The 23,263-nt window shown below is 40.2% G+C and overlaps 1 protein-coding gene across 2 annotated transcripts in view; it reads right to left on the bottom strand.

Moving 5' to 3' along the window:
- Positions 1–635: 635 nt before the first annotated feature.
- Positions 636–23,263, bottom strand: part of LOC139944585 (poly(A) polymerase beta-like) — a 161,176-nt gene continuing 138,548 nt past the window's right edge. For both annotated transcript variants that reach the window (XM_071941640.1, XM_071941647.1), the window contains 5 exons: positions 13,463–13,868; positions 12,056–12,193; positions 10,920–11,066; positions 6,576–6,638; positions 636–1,865 (listed from right to left, as the gene is read on the bottom strand). In XM_071941640.1, coding sequence (XP_071797741.1) covers positions 1,773–1,865; positions 6,576–6,638; positions 10,920–11,066; positions 12,056–12,193; positions 13,463–13,868 — 847 coding nt within the window. In that variant the 3' untranslated portion in view covers positions 636–1,772. The remainder of the gene's footprint in view (positions 1,866–6,575; positions 6,639–10,919; positions 11,067–12,055; positions 12,194–13,462; positions 13,869–23,263) is intronic.

Raw genomic sequence — 23,263 nt, 5'->3', positions numbered from 1 at the left:
TCGATTTTTTTTTTACTACATGCAAATTTTGAGAGTAAAATGGTTATTAACCGGTATCTACGATGTCTGTTTGGCCTTTAAAAGGTAATAGTTGAAATATTGAGATCATCCTTTATTGGCTCTTTAAAGATGCTATGTCAGATTTTTGGCCGATTTGATCAACAAATTTTGATTTAAAATTCAATAGGTATTTTGATGGGGGTTGAGAGAGTTACAAGCTTTCATTTGAGCCACTGCTCGAAAAAGTCTGCCAATTATTAGTAGCAGTGACATAAAGTGCTCAAAATTAGTTTTTGTCGGGATCCCGACAATATATCACGTGACCAATTCTTGTGTCAAGAAACATTTTAAATTTTTGTCATGGTTCCTGACCATTAAAAGTAAAAGTTTAACTTTTTTTTGTTTGAGTGGGTGATACTCTTTGAAATACCATTCATTCAAAAAATCTATTTTTAATGTTTTGGGCCAAAAATCTGACACAGCATCTTTAAGCATCATTTGTTGAGAAAGCTGTTATTAATGATGCAAATAAAAATCTGTAAACAAACCTTTTAGTCAAATTTGTAAATGTATGTCTAGAATTCCACCAAAAACAACTTCCAAATAAATCGATAAAAGTCTATCAAGAAGAAATCTGTACTTTAATTTCGTTTTAATATCTGAACTTTTTCACAAGAAAACACTACACCAACTACAAGTAATCCATTTAATACATTGGACCTAAACTTACACAACATATTTCAAAGTAATCGTTTTCTAAAGTTCTTCCCACTGTCAATTATTGTCAACATAAGTCATACAAACCTTCAACATGAAACAATTTCCCCTGTAAGTCTCTACATTATCTGTGAGTACTCTTGGTGTTCAGCCCAAGAATATCAAGCATTTCTTAATGCTTTCGTGTTTTTTTTATGGTTTATTATCTTCTGGAAACATGAGCGTCTCTTATTCTCATACTGTCAATTTGAAAAAAAAGGTGCACAAGAACAAAGCTTATTTGGTATGATTCACCAGTCACTTGTTTCTGCTGAATATCTAGATGAATATTGCTATAAACCTTAACCACGTCAGTTGAGGCACCTTGAGAAAAATCCAGAAGTGCCAAACAAGACATAATTAAAAGAATAGTGAGCCCTGTTTGCAACAAACTATGCTTGGTACTGCCTTGTACTTGTTACCACATAAATAGTACCGAAACTGAATACTGCTTTGCAGACCTGTTATAATATTTGCTGTAAATGGTCCAGTAGAGAAAGCGGAAAATTTACAAAAACAAATAAATAATACAACAAAAGTAAGACACCAACATTGAATAACACATTCATTCCTGTGCAAACTTGTTATGTTTGTATTATTGAAAAGAAAAAAGGAAAAAAAGGTGTGTTGTTAATTTTAGGAAAACTAGCTTGTTATTAAAAATTGCAAGAAATGTACAGGAAATTATATGACAATCTGCATCCCATAGCTGTAACTAACTATCTAATAAAATGAAATCTTTTTAGCTATCAATACATTACAATCCAACCCTGATGTTTAATATTTGAGTATGAGTTGAAATTTGTACCAACTTAAACCAATTAAGTTGAACTCTGTAGGGATTGTGGAAAGTCCTTTAGGCTGGATTTATTAAAAAATAGCTCAAAAACAATTGTTAAGTTGCATAATCCGCCTGGGCAATCAAAAATAAGTTTTCAATTCAGTTATACTAAAAAAGTTTTGCTGCAAAGGCAACATACACATACAAGAACAATAAAAGAAGATCATATTTACATTTATTTGAGGATGAGCTTGATTGAGTTTTTTACCAATGTTGCTTGTTTAGGCATAGGGGATGACATATCTGGCAATTCACCACTTGGTAGACGCTGGAAAGGTAAAAAGCAAAGAAATACCAAAAAGCAGGTACTTGGTTCGTTTATAAAAATAAATCTTAAACTTACTTAAAAAGGTGGGTTCTTATATTATAAAGAAATATATATAGAAAAAAAGAGCAAAGGTACCAATGCTGTTTAAAAGCTTTAGTCTACAGTTCAGTTACGGTGCAGACTACACGGTCCACTCGGATTACCCTGCACGATGAATCGCATGCAGTGCCAACACAAAATCGTGACCCATTGCGCAAGCTATAACATGCCCGCAAAGTTCAATCTTACCCAAATCTTACCCGAATAACTTTTCTCTTTATGTCAAATTTTCATGTGTAAATTTCATGAACTTTGGTCGTTTTTCAAATACAAAACATTGACATAAATATAGTTGTCATTAAAATCTTTGCGATTGCATGCATCTTTATGAATAAGGATGAACTGTATCCGACTGCGCATGGATACAAAGGATCCAGAAGGGTGTATGCTAGTCCCCGTCTGGGATTGTGGACGTGCACCCGTGCATAACCGCACATCACCCTGATCCATCACACCCCATGCAACCTCCTGTGTGGTGACCGTGGGACGGTGGCTGAGAGGGGAGGCCGGTGGCCGGCTGACCGTGCACGGTATGCCGCCTCGATCCTGGCGCACCCAGCCATGACTGGACTGGTCGAGCTGGGTGTACGGTCCCGAAAACTGGGAAAATTCCTGAACCTTGCGCCGGCCCCATATTGAGGCCGCTAAGGTCTGGAAAGCCGTGAGGAATTCGTCTCGGGATAGCGGCTCGCTACCCCGATGATGCTTCCTATGGCCGTCAGGTGAGGAGTCGTCAGACGACCGAAGATGACGGTCTTTTCTGGTCCTCTGCCGCTTATTCGGTACCAGCTTACGGGACGAATCCGAGGCTCTCTCCGACTCCGCACCCATAATCCTTCTCCCCATGGCCAGCGCCCCACAGCCTATGGCGTGGGTGGATGCCTTGTGGGTCTTAATGCCTCGCAAAAGGCCGTCACCAACCGTCGCGGGGGAATCCACGGTGTCGGTGCGGGCTGGGTATTCTGAGCCGTGCTTCAGAGAACCCAAGGCGATGCTGGGAGGGTGGGCGGTGCGCTCCGAAACAAAGCCACCTTTTGCCCTGCCTCTCTTGGTCGCTGCCCCGGCACCGCTTTTCTTGGCCTTGCCGGGGCGTTTGACCTTCGACTGGGTTGACCCACGCACACTGACCGAAGAGGGGGAGCGGGAACCAACCCCTCTTTGATTGTTTGGTATTCCGTCCGACGCAGCCGACAGAGGCTGCTTAGGCCGGCTGGAGGACTGCAAGCCGGGTGTCGCCGGCGCAGCCCCCCCGAGAGCTCCGACTGTCCCGCGGAAACGAACGTAACCCCAGTAGTGACAGCCGAAGCCCTTCCCAGTTTCTTTACACTACTCATTATTTTATCAACGAAATCAACTATAGTTTATTTCACAACTCACTACAACAACAACTACAACTCTACAATTTTCAAGTCTTTTTAATCACTCTTAGCAAAGGAAAGGTTTAGATAACGGTTGAACTGTGGAACAGATTTAAAACAACCCCACCCACTCGCGGCTAAGAGAAAAGAGGACGACTCCATGACGGCATGTCGCGGGCGTTATGGGTAGGACCCTTCTTCACAATATCATCCACTAAAAACTGGGTTAGGTAAAGGCCAGTATGTCAAGTCAGTAAATAATTTCAGTCAAAAACTTTCATTACCTTACCCAGACCAACCTGTGGATCAATTTAGTTTCCATGGCTACAAAAATTTTTCGCGTCCAAGAAAAGAGTGTCGAGTAGGGGGGTGTAGCTCTTTACACCAAAGAATGCTTGAATGCTACCTTACTTGATAACATAAAGGTTCCTGATGACATCAAAGCAATCTGGGTTAATGTTTGGCCTCCACGCTTACCACGTTCAATTTCAAACATTGTGATAGGAACTGTTTACTACCCTCCCAAAAGCATTATTGCTCAACCTCTGCTTGATTACATCAGTTCCACTGTTGACCAAATTCTCACTCGGCAGCCTGATTCCAGCATTATGGTCATGGGTGATTTTAACCGGCTAGAACTGGACCCTCTTTTGTCAAATAACTTTATTCAAATTGTGGACAAGCCAACTCTTGAAGATGCCATTTTAGACAAGATCATCACCAACCTATCATCATTCTACAATCCTGTAGAAATCAGCTCCCCTCTTGGACTTTGTGATCACTGCTGTGTCATTGTCAGACCTAGAAGCCCCACCCGCAATACCAACACCAGCAAGACTGGAGTGGTACGGCCCATGAAGGACAGCAAGGGCGAGAATGTGGTTCATGGTTGAGTGACCATGATTGGTTGGAAGTAACCAGCACGCATGACGTCACTGCAAAATGCACGGAGTTCTACGAAACCATCAACTGTGTGCTAGACACTTACTTTCCGAAGAAATCAGTCAAAAAACATCCCACTGACAAACCATGGCTGACACCCTACATCAAATCACTCGTTGTCAAGCGTCAGCGTGCTTTCCATGGCAATCAACATTCGCTGTGGAGGTATTTCAGGAACAAGATCAATCGTGAAATCAAACTTGCCAAAAAAACACACTACACAACCAAAGTCGAGCAACTCAAGAAATCTAATCTGAGTTCAGGGTTTGTTGATCTCCGACTAATTACAACAGGCACGAGCACAAATCGCAACATCCATGTGCAGAACATTGATCCCACAGCTCACAAGGACATAGCGTCTGCTATTTGTGAAAAGTTCGCTGCAGTCGGTAACGACCTTGACCCCTTGGATACATCCTTACTGCCAGCCTACCTTCCAGACCAAACCAATCCCTCCTGTTTAACCTTGGGTGGTGCTCACCCAGCTTCAGAGAATAAGCAGCACGAAGGCGAGTGGCCCTATAATATTGCGGCTAGATTTACATGTATACGACAGTATTCCTATGAACTTTCTAAGCCATTGACTCACATTATCAATGCCTCGTTTGCACAGCTTATCGTCCCAGCACAATGGAAGAGGGCAATTGTCGTCCCAGTGCCCAAAACTTCACCAGCCAACATAGACAATTTGCGACCCATCGCCCTCACAGATCACTTTGCCAAAGTGACAGAACACTTCATTGCTCAACAAATAATGGCGTCGATTAAACCCAACCTCGACCCCGCCCAGTTTGGAAGCATGAAGACATAAAGAACATATCCACTACGCACTGTTTGATTGATGTTCTTCACACTCTCCATGCTAATGCTGAACTACCCAAATCTATATCGTCCATTCTTCTAACTGACTTTTCTAAGGCTTTTGACCACATCGACCACACAATTGCAGTTTCCAAGCTCCTCAAGTTGGGAGTTCCACCACATTTAGCCGCATGGATCGGTGATTTCATCTCTAATCGTGAACAGTGCGTGAGGTACCTCGATTGCTTTTCGGAATGGACCCATACTAATGCAGGTGTCCCACAAGGCACTAAGCTCGGTGCCATTATCTTTCTGGCAATTATCAACGATGCCGGTTTCAAAGAGAACAATACAAAGTATAAAACACTTCAAATACGTTGATGACATGACTGTCATTGAAACCCGTGATGCCAGTGTTGGATCCAACCTCCCATCTGCAATAACTGATCTGGATGTTTGGTCGTCGGACAACAAAATGCAACTCAACGTGAAAAAGTGTTTCACCATGGACATTTGTTTCTCGCGGAACCAACCAGATCCCCTCTCATTGACTCTAAATGACAAAACTATTACACAATGTGCAGTTATTAAGCTTTTAGGTGTTTTTATTCAAGCCGACTTAAGGTGGGACACGCATGTAGGCTCAATGATCAAGCGTGCAAATTCCCGCCTTTTTATTCTTCGTAAATTGAAGTATCATTACCTAACCATATCTGATCTTGTTGCTATATATACCTCCTTTGTGCGGCCAATTTTGGAGTACGCTGCACCCGCCTGGTCAGGTGCTTTGTCAAGTAAGCAGTGCAATGATCTGGAAAGGGTGCAAAAACGCGCATGCAGAATTATTCTTGGCAATTACTACGTGCGCTACTCAGACACTACAATTGTGCAATATTGAAACACTGGTATGCCGTCGTAACCACTTGTGCCAATCTTTTGCCAAAACTCTCCCTTCATCAGTCCTAAAGCGCCTCTTGCCACAGAGGTTTGATAGTGGGTACCAACTTAGGAACTCCGGACTTCTGGGTCAGTTTAAATGCCAAACAGAGTGCTATAAAAAAAGCCCTCTCCCTCACCTCACACGCCTTTTTAATAACTGATTTGCAATAGAATGCAGCTTTTTATGCGCCCTTTGACTGTGCCAACAATGTTTTTTATCCATTTTTTTTTTTCCCGTAACTTTCAGAACATATTATTTTATACACTAAATATTTGTCTTTCCTTAATCAATTATTTCTTAAATAATGTGAAACAGTGTGATTTTTTCTTATTTTTTAATCTCTGTATATTTTCCTATAATTTGACCTCCGGTTGCCATGGGAATTTGTTTTTAAAATAATAAACCAATGATGAATGAATGAATGAATGAACAATAATCATGTGTTTTATAAAATAATAAATAATAATTATAAAAACAATTAAAATGATGCTGAGAATATCACTACATTTTTTTCTTAATTTATTAAATCTTTCTTTTTTGTAAAATTTAAATAATCACTATTTGGCTCACCTGTTTCATAGCAAGTGTAAGTGGGTTTGGTCCATCGATCTTTTCACTCATTTCGCCATTTTCCTATGAGTTTTCAATAGTATAAACGATATAAGAAAAAAGAACAATAATTATAACAATATTATGAGATATTATGATATATTTATATAGCCAATAATGCAGGAGCCTCTATGCGCAATACAAAACAATGAAATTGAATTGGTAAAGCATTTTGTTAAACAAACATAAATTCAAAGAAATGAGTTTGTAAAAGTCCCTTGAAAATCAGAAGAGAGTCAGCTTGGGAAAAAAAAACAGGTAAGTCGTTCCATCATGAAGGTGCAATGAAGTGGAAGGCTCTTTTACGATAGAATTTTGTAGACACAGTAGTTTGCCTCAGTAACGATGGCCAGGCGAATGAATAGGACAAACAGGAATATATATATGCAGAAGATCAGATATACAATCTTAAAAGTAAGTAGAAATTTTTACGGTTCAACTACACTTCCGGGAGGGAAACTTCTTGGGTTGTTCGCACAGGACTTAAAATAGTTATTTTACCCAAAATAATTCCAATGCGAATACAGCTTAAGTCAAGACTAAAGCAGCATACAACAACAGAGTTCAGCCTCGCCTAAAGGTAATCACCGCATACTGGTCATCTCAGAACTACAAGTCATAAAGAGAGAATATTTATGAGGTGCCTCCACTGACCTCACTTGATTGTATTCCCACCAAGTAAACATTTAAATCCAACTTAAATTAAGTTTGAGAAATCTGTCTAACTCAGAAGTTGTAATAATAAAATAATAAAATCACTTTTGATTGTGTGTAATTTGCAACAAGATCATGTTCTTGTGGTGTTTTAACTTTAAATGAGAAAATAGAGTTTTACATTTAGCTATAACTATTGCATTTATTAAACAAAAGGACCTATTGTATTAATTAATGTAAGAGGTTGAAACGAAAAAAACAATGTCAATTTATGTGGTCAATGAACACTTGATTACTCAACAGCATTAGAAAAGACATGCAAAAAAACCTGGTACTGTTAACATGCTTGAACAAATGGCACTCTAGAGAGTTTGGAAAAATTTAAAGCACACTGTTGTGTAACAGAAAAATACCCAAATCGTACAGAAGCTACATGTATGTCAGAGACGTCATTTGGGGCAGTCTAAAAGAAGAGAACACATTATCTTAATAATAATAATAATATGAACCATTTTTGTAGAGCGCATATCACAATCACAGAGAAGTCCAGGCATGAGAATGGGTAATGATAAAAAAACAGGAAAAAAATTAAGTTGATTGAAAATGTCAATATTCTATCATTTTTGTGTGCGAAGCACACAACTCGAGCGCGCAGCGCGAAGTCCCTTACGGCCGGGGTCCAGGGCCCGCTTAAGGGCCCTGGGAGCTCTGGGTATTTTAGAAGCTCTGTGGTGGTCTCTGATGCATTTCTGACACCTATTTTTCCAGGTAGAAGTGAGCTACTTTTGTGTGATTTTTCCTTTTTTTTTTTAATAATAGGTTTAAGGGAAAATAAGGAATGTAAAGCTCAAACAATTTTGGGTTCGCCTGCGATTTTGTTACAACTCCGGAAAAAGAAAGGGGAAAAAAAAAATAATAGTAACAATATTTTTATTTTTTAGACGATCTTATCCCTTATGTCTGCCCTTGAAAATGTTTTTTTTTTTCTCACCACCAACCATTTTTATAGATTCTTGATTTGAAATTCGGTTGAGTAAAAGAAATTCTTTTGCAATTAAATGTTTGTGATTTTAACGATCTGTCGGCGACGAACATTTTAAAATATATATAGGCCTATATATTTGGCGAGAGCGATGTGTTTTTGAGAAATAGGTTGTTATCCAGCATAGGGTATAACTGGAACGAGGTTGAGATAAGACCCCAACATAGAAATAGAACCAATGAAGAAAGCACGTCGTCCGGACGTACCGTGTGTTTGCTGGTTCCCAATATATCTTTCGCTGGTTGTGAGGCAAATAACAGATACCAGTTTTCCATGGCCTGCCGGCAATCTCAGATGCGTGCCGCGCCGCTCATTGGTTCGTGTACAAACCTGCACGTACACAGTACACATGGTGCAAACACGTGCATTGTTTTTTCAGTAGACTTTCAAAAGTCTCCACACGTGTTATCTTTGCTGCTGCAGCAGCAGCAAGCGCATTACACGCAAACATTATTGAACCGTACCACTATAAACGAAGCGAGGAATGAGGCAAGTTTATACATCTGTTGCTGCTGCTGCATGCATGCGATGCCAGGAAGAAATTACAAAAGCAAAATTTAGTTGATACAGAAAGAAGTACTGAAGGCTATTGCAAAAATAAATGTGTTTTTAACTTTGTCTTAAATAAATTCACTGTTTGAGCTTGTTTTATGGTGTCCGGAAGACTATTCCATAATTCTGCTGCTGCTGCTGCTGCTGCAAAAGCTCTGGCCCCATAAAATTTAGTAAAAGTCGAGGGACAAACTAAGAGAGACCTGGATTTAGAGCGGAGACTACGAACTGGATGATATTTTTGGATGAGTTTCTGGAAATAAGTTGGGCCTAAACCTTGCAAACATAAGAAAGTTAATGCAAGTATCTTATACTGAATACGGTGTTTTATCGGAAGCCAATGTAAATCATGCAAAATAGGAGAAATGTGTTCGCGCTTTTGAGTAGGTGTCACCAATCTAGCAGCGGAGTTTTGGATTCTCTGAAGCTTGTTAATTTGTACATCATAAAGACCATACAAAATGCTCCAACAAAAATGTCGTCAGCAATTTCACGAAGGACCAATATCACGAAGGGCCAAAAACATTGACACACGATTTTATCAACCGCCCAAATATCAACATCAGTATACCTGTGGTGCTTTGGTTAGCAACTGCCCATCACAATGTAGCTGGTTGCCAATCTTATAACACATTGTCTTTGTGTAAATGAAGGAAACCAGCCTATTAATTAATATGCCCAAGGCTTAGTTTACCTTGAGTGTGATGTGTAACTGGTTTACATCCAAGTCACAGTGAGTGCTTCCTCATATTTTCTGCCATGACAACATTAAATCCCGGTGCTAATTATGAGAACTTTTGTTCAAGTCAGAGTTTCATTATGGCAACAATATTATAAGTGAAAATAATTACCGGATTTTCCTGCGGATAAGACACGTCTTATCTGACTTTTTAGACCCCAAAACATTGGTGCGTCTTATCTTTCGGGGCGTCTTGTCCGCTGGCGATTGAAATTTTGTTGATGATCACTGCGTGAAATAAAAAATAACTTCTTGTCCAGTTCAAATGAACGGTCTTTGTGTGAAGAATCCTTACTCAATAATGCGGTCAAACAAGGCTATTCAGACACTGAGACCGTATTTTTCGTTCGAACAATGCCGCAATCCCCCAGACGGTCGTTTATTCCAACAATGCCGCAACGCGTTTATTCCCCATGACCGTGCTTTCATTCCAACAATGCCGCAGTGCGTCTAGCTTTCGGTCCAACAGACGTCGGCGATGTACAAATGTATTTCTGTGTGGCCGGGTATTCGTTTAAAAAACGATTGACAGTCAACTACTTCATACAAACGTCATTCACCCAACCGCTAATGTGTGGTAAACTGTGAGGTTTTTTTTGTAGATAATATTGATCTCTAAAGTGTGCTTTAGGCTGAAACTACGGACAATGGCACACAATTTTGTTCACTATACTGAATGGAAGTGGTTAAAAAGAAAGGATTTATGTTAAAACAATGTAATCCCGATTAGATGAACTTAAACATTCTTCATAAATATCTCAGACAGTTTCGCTTTTCCTATTGGTTGAGAGCGCGTCACGTGGGGGTGTTTAAACCTTTGATAATGACCAGTGTTTATAACCGGTTGTGAGCGAATACTCCGTGCTAGTCTCGGTTTAAGACGTTTCTTGTTACAGGCGATGTGGGTGCTGTCGGTGAGTTGGCCGCGCTGTGTGTGTTGTGTGTGTTGCACCAAGACTATATGTGCATGCGCACGAACGGAGCCGGAAACTGTCGGAAATAGAGGCGTCTCAGTCATAACAACGCAACACACGGAAACGTCATATACGGAGCTCAAGCACATCGGAAACAGATAAGTTTGACAGAGTTCCTTACTTTATTACGCCTTTTAACCAAAAAGGCATTTATGAATGGGAATAAAAGAGTAGTGACTCATTCTTACACGGCCGTTTCAAACCTTGCAGGGTCGTTGCCATCTGATAAAGGCCCTCGCCTTCGGCTCGGGCCTTTATCACGCGGCAAGACCCTGCCGGTTCTAAACAGCTTGAAAGAGTGAGTCGCTACCCTTTTATTCCCTTATTGTTTAATCTACTTTAACCTCATCATCCTCCAAATCTGCCTTGGCCCTCTTAGGTGGTGTTTGAACAGGAGAAGGTTCAGGAGATGATGGCCTTTTAATTCCATATCCTTCCTCTGGCGTTCCTCTTCCTGAATCAGTGGTGCTCTCTAGGGAATCTAATATTTCCTGTTAAAGTTTAATTGACAAACGAATAAATCAACAACATAGTCATTACAGATGTAGGTCACGGTGTGGTGTTACACATCTTCCTGCTCCTTTGGTCAAGGGAGCAGCACATAATCCACAAAAACCAATCCCAGGCTGTGAAACTATGGGAGGAGCCTGAAAGCACTATACGCATGATGTGAAGTCCCTTGAGAGTGTTTTCCTATGCTTGGTTGGGTGTTGGGTTTACAAGTTCTCTTGCCGGGTGGCCTGTTCACAGACTTTCATTTCACTTTTCATGGTTGAAAGTCTTTCCATTTGAAAAATAAGCAAGTATCTCTCAAAATACTGACATTATAAAAAGCTTTCAAAAAGAGGTAATAACTGGACGGACAAACTGAAAAACCCAGAGTGTTTTGTGAGTGACGTTTTGTGTTGGGGCTGGAATCCTGAATGTATTGTATTGCACAAAATGACAGTCAAAAGTGGAATTTTTGTCACGCAGTTAGACAATTTCCTCTCTAAAAGCTCTTTAAAATTTGTCTTTTTGGGTAAGTAATTTAGCTCTTCACTTAAAAACATTTCTGGTTTGTTCTTTTTCTCAAACATGCCTGTGTTAGGAGCAGAACACTCATTTTAATTGAGAGTGACAGTATGTCTTATCAGCACCTACGCACTCCTCTAGGTTTGCATGGTGAACTGTGTTTACAATTTGCACAAATGTTTACAGGTAAGATTTGAATTATGGAGCTCTAAAAATGTTCCACCCCGAAAACAATGCCTCATATCTAGGACTCTCTCTACAAATGTGTTCAGTACAGAACAGAGTAGAGCTAGCAGATTACTTGCTGGGAAATGCGAATGCTCTCTGGACATTAATCAACTGGTTGTTCAATAATTTTTAAACAACTCATCTGAAACCTGCGGTTTAAAAAACCTACCAATAAGAATAATAAAAGAACAGTTCTTTAGTCACAGTTTCTGTAATAAATAACACACTCTGAACTCACCGGACTCTTGCATGGATTTACAATTCTCAATGAGGGAGATATTTCCTGTGACAGAGGCTCCTTGAACAAGACAGAGCCCTCTCCCGATAAAACTGTCCCTCCTTCAATTTGTCCTTTTTCCTCTTCTGTTAAAGTTTCCTGAGAGGTTTAAAGATCGATGAGTACTTTTAGTTTTTAAGCTTGGGGATCCCACTCAAAAAAATAATAAAATCGAAGTCTTATGTATATATAGCGCACGTATCTACCAAACAAGGTACTCAAGGCGCTGAGTATACATGTATACAAACTTTCAGAAAGATAGGTTATTGCAGTGATGGATTCTGAGACCCAATTATTTAGCACCGTATAAGGGTTTACAAGGTGCTACTATCATTATTATTATTAATGTGGAGAGTTCCACTCATAATAATTGTTTTCTGTGTTCTCTTGATACATTTTTTAATTTTTAGTGATAATATTAATGTATCTACCAACAAGTACACTCAAGGCGCTTAGTATATACATTTTTTTCAGATAGGTTGATTGAAGTTATGAATTCTGAGACCCCAATCATGTACATGTAGCACTTTATAAGGGTTTACAATGTGCTATGGCGCATTCAGCAGCCACAGCCAGGAACACCTGGGCAAACCCCTTCTCTTTTCAAAAAGTCTTCTGCTTCTAGCGTTACACAACACACAGGGCCACACATAAAGAGATCACATCGCCATGTCTAATCGTGCAATATAAACACGTCGACAAGTGCTTCATTATACATGTACATGTGGTGCATAAGCTTATAATGCATGATGCTAAATTACTTGTAATGTGATCAATTCTCTACAGTCATTTATGTTCCCCGACCCATCCTAGTTAGTTTGTTCTTCTTTTTGTCCGTGACGGGCATGTCGCGGGGCGTTATGGGTAGGATGGTGGAGGGCGCTATTGTGTGTGAAAGTCTTAGCATTTCTGCCTCGCGGCATAGGAAATATGCAAATTAGTCATTCGACTCTACCGGTAAGTAGAGTGAAGTAGACACAAAGATTTCATTTCAGAAACAAATATTGTCCTTTGTTTGATGTGTTTACTTGATTCAAAGACTTGCAGTCTATACCAGACACCACTATTGTGGGCTGGCAGACGAGCATGGCATCAAAATCAGGTCGCGCCATGGGAAAAAAGAATGCGGCGAGGATCACCTCAGGCGCCGTAGTTCAAAGCAGTCAATATATGTACATGTATATGACAATATTGAAAGTAGTACTCTCTGTACCAACCGCACAATTATTGCAATCATTGAACTGCACCAAACTTCAAAACCATTGTTGAGTTTTTGTATTCAACAAATAAAAGTAACAAACATAAATGTAATAAACAAATCTGTTATAAGTTTGTACTTTTTTTCCTAACATAAAATTAAGATCTTACCTGAGCTTTGAAAAATACTTTGGTAGGTACAATCACTGGTCTTGAATTTTTGGATGAATCATTTTCCTGACTACTGTTCACACATGTATCGCTGTTACTTGTGACCTGAACTCCTGCTATACAGTCTTCAGAAGCATGTTCCAGTGACACAGCTGGACTACTCATGGTCTTTGTTAGCGGAATTCCTCCTTGGTTTTCTGAGATCCTACCATAGAGGAATTCATCTTCTGTCATATGTTGCGGGTTGTCAAGGGTTGCAGCGTCAGTTCTTTGGCTTGGTGTTATTAAATCCCTTTCTTTGGGTTGGATATCAACTGACAGAGTACCACAAGGTAAGTCAGTGTTCTGAAGAGATTTCTTTTTGAACTTAAGGATGGTGTTAGGCAGATAGTTGGTTAGCTGCTTCCTGTTAAAAAACGTCAAATATAAAAGGGAATTAATACCAAGTTTTATGTTTTCTTCTTTTAATGGTTTTCAACATTGGATTTAGCCAGTGGGTATTGGCAAGTTATGCTTGACAACAAGGCCAAGAAGAAATCGGCTTTTATTACCATTCGGGTTATGTAATTCACCAGCGACTTTCAAAAGACTGATGGAGAGGATATTCCCTGGTCTACAGTGGGACATCCTATTACTTTACTTGAAATCAGTAGGGGAACAATTACAAAGACTGGAGGAAGTTATTCGCCGATTACGCATGGCGAACTTGAAACTGAAGCCGAGGAAATGTGTCTTTTTTAAGAAAAAAGGCGCCTACTTGGGACATATCATTTCACATGAGGGAATTGCAACGGACCCATACAAAGTGAAAGCCGTCAACAACAGGCCAACCCCTGTTAATGTTCGAGATGTGAGTAGTTTTCTGGGACTTGCGTCTTATTACAGGCGGTACATCAAGGGTTTTGCAAACAATGCTCGTCCCTTGCACCAAACGATGGAAAAAGATCACCCGTTCAACTGGACTGTGGAGTGTGAACAAGCATTTCAACAGCTCAAGAGCATCCTAACCAAGGCCCCACTGCTAGCATATCCGGAGATTGACGGTGAATTTCTTCTCGATATGGGTGCGAGCAACACCGGCATAGGAGCAGTGCTGTAGCAAATGCAAAATGGATCAGAGAAAGTAATTGGGTATGCAAGTCGAGCTTTGAGTAAGCCCGAGACGAATTACTTAGTGACAAGAAAGAACTATTGGCCGTAGTCAATCGACACTGACACAGAGGAAATGACAATCACCCCGCTATGGACACTAGAACAGCTGCAAAATGGCCCAAAAAGAAGACGATACTATGGGGACAAAATTTGAGCCATGGACATTGCATCCCCAAGGCCAACGTGGGAGGACCTATCTACGGAATCGGCTGCGTTAAAAACATTGGGCGCAGTGGCAACAGTTACAACTGCGTCAAGGAGTGTTAACGAGAAAATGTGTATCAGCGGATGGGAAGGTAACCCGATGGCAAACCATCCTTCCCACAATTTGTTGACAACAAGTGTTGAGAGAACTTCATGATAGTAAAACAGCTCAACATCAGGGAATGAAGAAAACCCTTAGAAACTTAAACAGCAGTACTATTGGTCTGGAATGACAGCAGATAAGCGTGCCAAAGTACGACAATGCCTAATTTGTGCAAGGAGAAAAGCACCTCCTAAAACAATTAGAGGCCCATAACGTCAGTACATGGTAGGCGCCCCGATGGAAAGATTTGCCCTAGATGTCATGGGACCCCTCCCAAAGACTTCACAAGGCAATATCTACGTGTTAGTTGTGGGGGACCCCTTTACAAAATGGATCGAGGCATTGACGCATTACTGGACCAGAAAACTGACATCATAGTGAGAACTTTGTTAGAGGAATTTATTTGTCGATATGGATGTACCGATGTGTCGATATTGGACAAGAAGCTGTTTTCTAGTCAAATGATTGGCCGAAGATTACATTAACAATAGCATTGTTGTCAACCTGAATAAAGACAAAACCACAGGAGACAAGGGAACATCTGAGGGGAACCGACCGATTTGAGTTAAGAGAATTGAGCTGCCTACCGTTTCGTTTGTGAAAAAATAATTGGAGCTTCTCAACTACTGATTTAAAGACAATTTGAGCCAGCGATTGAATTGAGCCACCGATTCACAGAAGGGATGGCCCAATGGGAGGACAACAGGGATGTTTTCTCGCTATTATTACTGGATCCGCCGGCCTACCAAGACCTGGTAGAAGATTTGGACAATGACAATCAAATGGAATGGTTGGATCAGTTTTCAGAAATCAGCAAGGCACCGCTGCCAGAAGAAGATGGTTCACCTCTACCCAAGCCGGCCAGACTATCACCGGAGGAACCAACCACATCCACTGGCCTGAGCAGATACGGGGGACAGGCAAGAATATGAATGCCCTGTGCAGGTGACGGACAAACGACTGCCATCATGGACCCCGTCCACGGCGTCCGAATCATCACCGGAACCAACAGCCCCAGCCCCTTCGAAGGAAGAGTCGTCTTCTCATGACACGGAAAGTCCGGCAGCATCGCCAGAGGAGCCCCCGACGTCGGGATGGAATACGGGTGACCACAACGTTGGACCGCTTCTGGTAAGGACAACGACGTCAATGCAGTTCTTCCCTGACGAGCAAGAGACGTCCTTCCCTGATGAGTAAAAGCCTCTTGATGTCTGTAAATTGGACCCTTTCGGTAAACAGTGTTGTCCAAGGCCCACACTTTGTGTACCACAACTTCTACATCAAATAACAAACCAGTGAAAATTTAGGCTCAATCGGTCATCGGAGTCGAGAGAAAACAACGGAAAAACCCACCCTTGTTTCTGCGCGTTTCGCCGTGTCATGATATGTGTTTAAAATAAATCTGTAAACGAGAATTTACATTGTTTTGCTGTTTTCTCAAAAAGTAAAGCATTTCATGGAATAATATTTCAAGAGAAGTCTTTCACCATTGCCTTCTGTAAACCCTGTAAGTTATGTGTAAATCTGTGAACTTTTATTTTTTGTTCTTGACCGAAAGGGTCCAATGGCTTTAATCATTTTACATTCTTTTTGTATTTACATTGTGAATACATATGCCTTATACTATACATGTACATGTACATACTCTTACGTTAACCACCTTATACTATTTGTTGGTGTTGTTTGGATATTTAAATTAATGATTTAAGTACATTTTCATTGGGTTGAAAAAAAAAAGGGAAAACAAAATGGAAGGTTAGCCTGTTTTCTGTTGTTGCCATATAATCAAAATTCAGTTCGCTTCCTTTTTCAATTTTTCGTATGCAATTGTGGGCTTTACAATAAGTTTCTTTTATAATGATCACGTGGAGCTGTACATATTTCTATGGCAAAATAACTAAACCAGTCCAGCGCTCTATATATATATATAATATATATATATATATATATATATATATATATATATATATATATATATATATATATATATATATATATATATATATTTTTTTTTTTTTGGGGGGGGGGGTTGCTATGTTCATGTGTACTACATTTCATACACTTTGGTTATTTTTGAGAAAAACTGAACCATAAGATTATGAAACATTTAAAAATCATTCCGTTTGGGCATTACTTCTAATTTATAAATCAAAGAAATGAGTATTGAAAATCTTTTATGCTTTTAGTCGTTTTAGCGTGTGTGGTAATTTTCAGAAGTAATTGAGAACAATCTCATATTGATTATGGTACTGATTATAAATGTGTTTTTTTTTTTACACTCAGTGCTTTTACCTCAGTATTTTCTGATGCGATGGAACTGATTTTCACTTGTTGAATTTTGCTATACTGTAGCCCTATTACTTAAGTTTGTTGTTGGGTATCTATTGGACGTATAACCTTTTTCTTAAATAACTACCTACTTAAGCATTGTTTTCTGCGTGTCACTTTAATCCCCTAAATTGTTATTGTTCAGGGGCTTGCGCCCCTTTAATTATTGTTTGTATTAGATTCACTGAGGTGGTAAGCTACACCCTCAGTTGATGTTAATTAAGAAGCTTAACTTCACATCCAGGGAAGGGTATCATGTTAATTAATTGCACCACCACTTGTAAACTTAGGACCTAGATTTTATGAGTACAGTGTATGTCATAGTTATTTTGGGTTGTGACATAATGGAAAGATACTAAATTATTACACCACCTTTATGAAATACATTTGTACATGGGCAATGGGTATTTTTTTCTATAAAAGGGTTTAGCTTTTTAACTGGTTGTGATTTTCCATGTAACCCGTATGGAGTAGTTCAGAGGTGCCAAGTCTAGAGGCCAGCTATGCATGAGATTCTTGAAAGCTCACCACCCTCCCCCCCCCCCCTTGGAATTTTTTTTTCCAGTTTATAAGAGCTTTTGAAATATCTGCCCAATGTTTTGTTTCTTTTCTTTTTAATAAAATTTAAAAAAATGCAGAAATTTAGTTGTGGACAAAAAAGTGTTCCAAAGTGCATCAACAACCTCTTCAGAATAATTAAAACTCACATGAGGTACACAGGGGGTTGTTCTAAAACCCCTCGACCCACGACCCCTCGACGTCCGCCCTATGTTCGAAGAATGTCCCAATTCCAAATTCATAAAATGTCGCTTTACGGCCAAGTAAGAATTAAGTCCCCGATTTAGAATTCACAGTGTGTGATCCGCGATGCAACTTCCCTCCACGACTAGACTTGACTTCAAGTCTGAGAGTGCAGTTATATTTATCTGCATCAGCCACACAGACAAGTGCACACTTGGGGACCCCATACGCGTTCGTGTGGCCAGCTCAAGCTGATGATTCTGATAAACTGCGTGCAATCTGAAGATTGTGCAAACATTGCAGATTGCGTTTTTTGTACACGAGCGCGATTTGGCAATGCATTGTCTTTATTATTATTTTTTTTCCGGTCTGGCCCCAATGCGTGAGAAAATGGTTGCTGTGCATGTGAGCGTGAGACAGAGCCCAAATGCGTGAGTCTCACGCCTAATGGGTGAGACTTGGTAGGTCTGGTAGTTCTCGGCCTGTGGTCACCACTGAGTTTGAATGAGTTTTGTTCTTGAATTGGCTGGTTGCACAGTGTCAGTTCACTCATTCGTGGCATCCTTTTTTGAAGCATACTCTCATTACTCCACATTTATCTGGGTTCAGTTTTACATATATAGGCGATTGTCAATGGACCATACTTCAATAGAGCTCAGATCTTCTTGGATTATGACTCTGCTCAGGGAGTTTAATTGATTCAACAAGAGTCATATCATCCACGTACTTCCATCGTGCGCTGAAATGTCTGACGCTGCTTCATTAATCATTGCAAGAAATGCAACCGGGCCCAAATATATTCCCTGTGGAAAACCAGAAATGGTTGTTTGCCAATCAGACAATACACAGTTGTAAACATACACACTGTCATGACTGTTGGTGCTCACAGAAAAAGTCCCACATCCATGGTATATAACTGATGGACGTGTTCCTAGGGAAAACAACTTCGAGTATAGTACCGTATTTTCCTGCGGATAAGACGCATAATATCTGACTTTTTAGACCCCAAAAACATCGGTACATCTTATCTTTCGGTGCGCCTTGTCCGCTGACGATTGATCACTGCGTGAAATAAAAAATAACTTCTTGTCCAGTTCAAATCAACGGTCTAGTTTGTGTGACGAATCCTTACTCAAATAATGCGGTCGACTGCGGTCGACATGACCGTGCTTTCATTCCAACAATGCTGCAATGCGTCTAGCTTTCGGTCCAACAGCTGTCGGCGTTGTACAAACGTTTTTCTGTGTGGCCGGATATTCGTTCCGAAAACGATTGACAGTCAATAACTTCATTCAGTCAATTAACTAGCATTCTCCAGAAGACGATCAGAGCATACTGATCGAAACGTCGAGTTAACCTAACACTTCTTTTCAGAACCACCCCAACTCATTTAGAGATTGTTATTACATGGTGTTACCGCAAACTTTTCTATACAATAACTTCATACAAACGTCATTCACCCAACCACTATTGTGTGGTAAACTTTGAGGGTTTTTATTGTAGAGAATAATGATCTTTCAATCGTGCTTTAGGCTGAACTTATTTTAAAAGGATGGGGTAATAATTTTTATTTTTATTTGCCTCTTTTTAGACCTTTGTGATTGATAAGTGCTTAGGAAACTTAACTGTCATTTTTGGTAGGACAAGAGTTATATATAAAAAATTATAGGGTCGTAAGGGACGAAAACACATTTTATTTTACAGGAATCAAGGTGTATCACTCCACCCCAAAGAAACTCTATGGCTCTCTCCAATTGCACAAGGACAAGAAGGACCCCTCCGCCCGTGCCGGAGTCTATTGCATTCCATGCGAATGTGGTAAGGTTTTTGTCGGGGGAACCAAGCGTAACCTTCCCACTAGACTTAAGGAACATCGAGCACACGGAAGGAGGGGAGACTTTGATAAATCCGCCATCGTCAAGCATTCCCACATCACTGACCACCGAGTGAACTGGGATGAGCAGAAATCATCGCTCCCATCCAGGCGTGGCACCCTAGACGCATTAGAGAGGCCATCGAGATCCACAAGCATGACACCGTACCCCAAGACATCGGCTTCCACATCAGCGACATCTGGCTCCCCCTCCTCCCGACCAATGGATCTTCTATATCCACGGTCACCCCCTAGGCCCCAACCATTAGACTGCTTTTGGTCATCTATACCCTCAGTCACCTAGGCCCCACACCCTCACTATCCCCTGTTCCTACTGACACGGTTGAGTGAGCACACACCCCCCACACACCACCCAAAGCTCCACATCAGGTTTCACCACGCATCATCAAGCTCACTTCCTGCCTATATTTCCCGCCTTCGTGCATCACCGCTGATCCGCCACCTAGTACTTAAGCAGCATGCAGCATCAGCGTCCAGCATTCTCCAGAAGACGATCAGAGCATACTGATCGAAACATAAAGTTAATCCAACGGTTCTTTTCTGAACCACCCCCAACTCATTTAGAGATTGTTATTACATGGTGTTACCGCAAACTCTTCTATACATTTTATTTTATTGAATTATTTTATTGCTTCAAAACTTCGGCTAGGAACACTTGTTAAAATCATGTTTTAACCCAATGGGTCTTTTCAGAACCACCCCAACTCATTACATGGTGTTACCGCAAACTCTTCTATATAAAATCATGTTTGCCCTTGTTCGACTTAAGAGTCGCTGCCTGTAAGAATGTACCAAATTAGGGGGGGGGGGGGAGGGGGGTGTGATTTATGGGTTTGCAGATCTTCTTCTAAAAAGTTTGAGTGATACACCGTCATACCAAATGAATAAATCCAAAAATTTGGTTTGCTGACGTTTTCAGTTTTGGAGTTACCAGTTATCAAGGTTTCGGCCAAAAGACCCCTGAGAAACGAAAAGTACATTCCCTGTAAACACAAAAATGTGCGCCAAGCTCAACCCAACAAAAGTAACACATTTTTGGAAACCTCCAGTTGGGCTTTTAACAAAGTAAAAACAAAAAAATTGGGATCTCGTTGGCGCATCATGTTACGCGCACCTCAACCTTTGACGAACAGTGCCCACGTGCCACTTTCAACGCCTCATAATTCAACGCTCCTATAAGATCCCATGAATTAAACAAATTTACATGAAAGAGCTTACATCTTTTAAACAAATGTAAGTGCAAAGTGCGTGGAATCTGTTGGCGCAGTGAGAAAATAGAGGTCAAAGTTCAAATTTGACCAATATATTGCGTTTTCGCACCTTAGTAACCTCAAGCGCCACCATCAATTTTTGTTTTTAATGACAACTGGGTTTTGGAACAGTTATCATCTAATGACAAATGAAAAAAGAAGCTTGGGATCTCTGCAACTTGCATGTCAAAAGATTTTTTGAAAATTTTCTAAAGTATTGCTGAATCCACACATTTTTGACTAAATTGGCACAACGTTCACTTTTCTCATCACTGTAAGTATCTGTGCCAACAAGATCCCATCAAACGTTGATAACTGATAACTCCTAAACCGAAAGCGTCAGCAAACTAAAATTTTGGATTTATTCGTTTGGTATGATAATGTATCACTCTAAATTTTTAGAAGATCCGAGAACCCATGAATCACCATTTGGTACATTCTTACAGGCAGGGACTCTTAAAATGACACAGAAAATAGGCCCCAAAACGCAACCGTTCCTAGGTCTGTAAATTTCATCACGCAACACAAAAGCAGATATCACGCCTATAGTTGTTGGTACTTTGTGTGTGACAATAAATACAAGAAACATTGAACGCTAGAGGGCATTTTGGAACAATGTAATAGCGTGAGATTAAGCGCCCTCTATTGGTAAAAATTACGCAAACCAACAGTAAACGCATTGAGACAAGACTCGACGTGTCTGGGCATGCTTGGGATCCGCACTGTCACGTGGGAATTTTAGCTGGGGAAGGATGTCTTGCAGAATCCATTTGAAGGCAAAGTTCTCTGCTACTCTAGTAAAGTAGTCCGTATTAAGTGAGATTGGTTGAAGTTTGTCGATGGCTGATGATTTGGTTTGGGGGACTGGAATGACCACGGTTTATTTCCTTTGTAATGGGAGGCTAAAGTGCTAAAAGAGCAATTTAGAATGTCAGTTACAGAACTGTACTGATCTGCCAATATATGTTACCATACATGCCATATTTGCTTCTTTTGTTCTCCTCACCATTTGCAATAGCAGGTTTGTGCGGCAACTGCTGGAGGGGACACTCAAGGGTTATCATTTTGTAGATTTGTCTTTGGTAAAGGCCTGTACAAAAGGGTACATGTATGCAATGTGTTTTGTCTTATAATACAAATTGTTACATGCAATAAGTTTTGAGTCTGTCCCATCTCCTGCTTGCACCCTTCTCATCCCTTTTACCAATGCCATTTTATTTTTGAAGCATCATTTTGGGGGCGTTTGTATGGCTGGGGTTGAGTTTTAAAGACACTGGACACTATGGGTAATTATCAAGGACCAGCCTTCTCGCTTGGTATACATATATCTCAACATATGCATAGAATAACAAACCTGTAAAAAGAAAGGTTTTTTATGATAATAATCAAGAAAGATTTTTATGATAATAATTATTTTGAGTAATTACCAATAGTGTCCACTGCCTTTAACAGAAGAGAGGCCTGATGGGTCTGTAATTTCCTGCTCACTCATTTTCAACTTTATTGTTTATTCTTACCTCATCTGTTATTTTTACTTATTTATTTATTTTTTATTTAATTCAATTTATTTTTTATTCTAAATATATATTTATCATTTTCTTTTGTTTTTTAATTTTCTGCTTTTATTCTTGCTTCGTGTACTACATTATGTTAAATCTATATTAATTTTATTGTGTACCCCAGATGTGGGGCAACAGATCTACGGATCATAGTATGTATTTGCTTTTGTTGTCCCTTGGCCATCTTGGGCTTGAATGTCGTCAATGTATTTTGTTTTGTTCTGTTTTGGTGAATAAAAAAATAATAACAATAATGAGAGTCACAATCAATGCTGTTGTCAAAAGCAGGATCGCCAAGAATGGAAAGTCTTGAAATTCATCTAGAAATTAATAGAAATAGCTGCTGTTGGACTGCAAGGGGTCTGCGTGCTGGAGCCTCGTTAGAAGGACGAGGTGATCCCAGCGCCTGGTATGGTGCGGGTTCCCTCTCAGACCCAGCAGGGGTGCGGGGAACCCCCAAAGAGAACAACGGAGGATTATTATTGCACTTTGTTTTGCAGAATTGATCAAATCTCTTGGTAAAACTCTGATGAAACATCCAATCTTGGGAGTCCGGAGCATCGAACTGTG

This window comes from Asterias amurensis, chromosome 1 (genome assembly GCF_032118995.1).
Source record: "Asterias amurensis chromosome 1, ASM3211899v1".
Lineage (NCBI taxonomy): Eukaryota > Metazoa > Echinodermata > Asteroidea > Forcipulatida > Asteriidae > Asterias > Asterias amurensis.
This window is presented reverse-complemented; position numbering and strand designations above follow the sequence as displayed.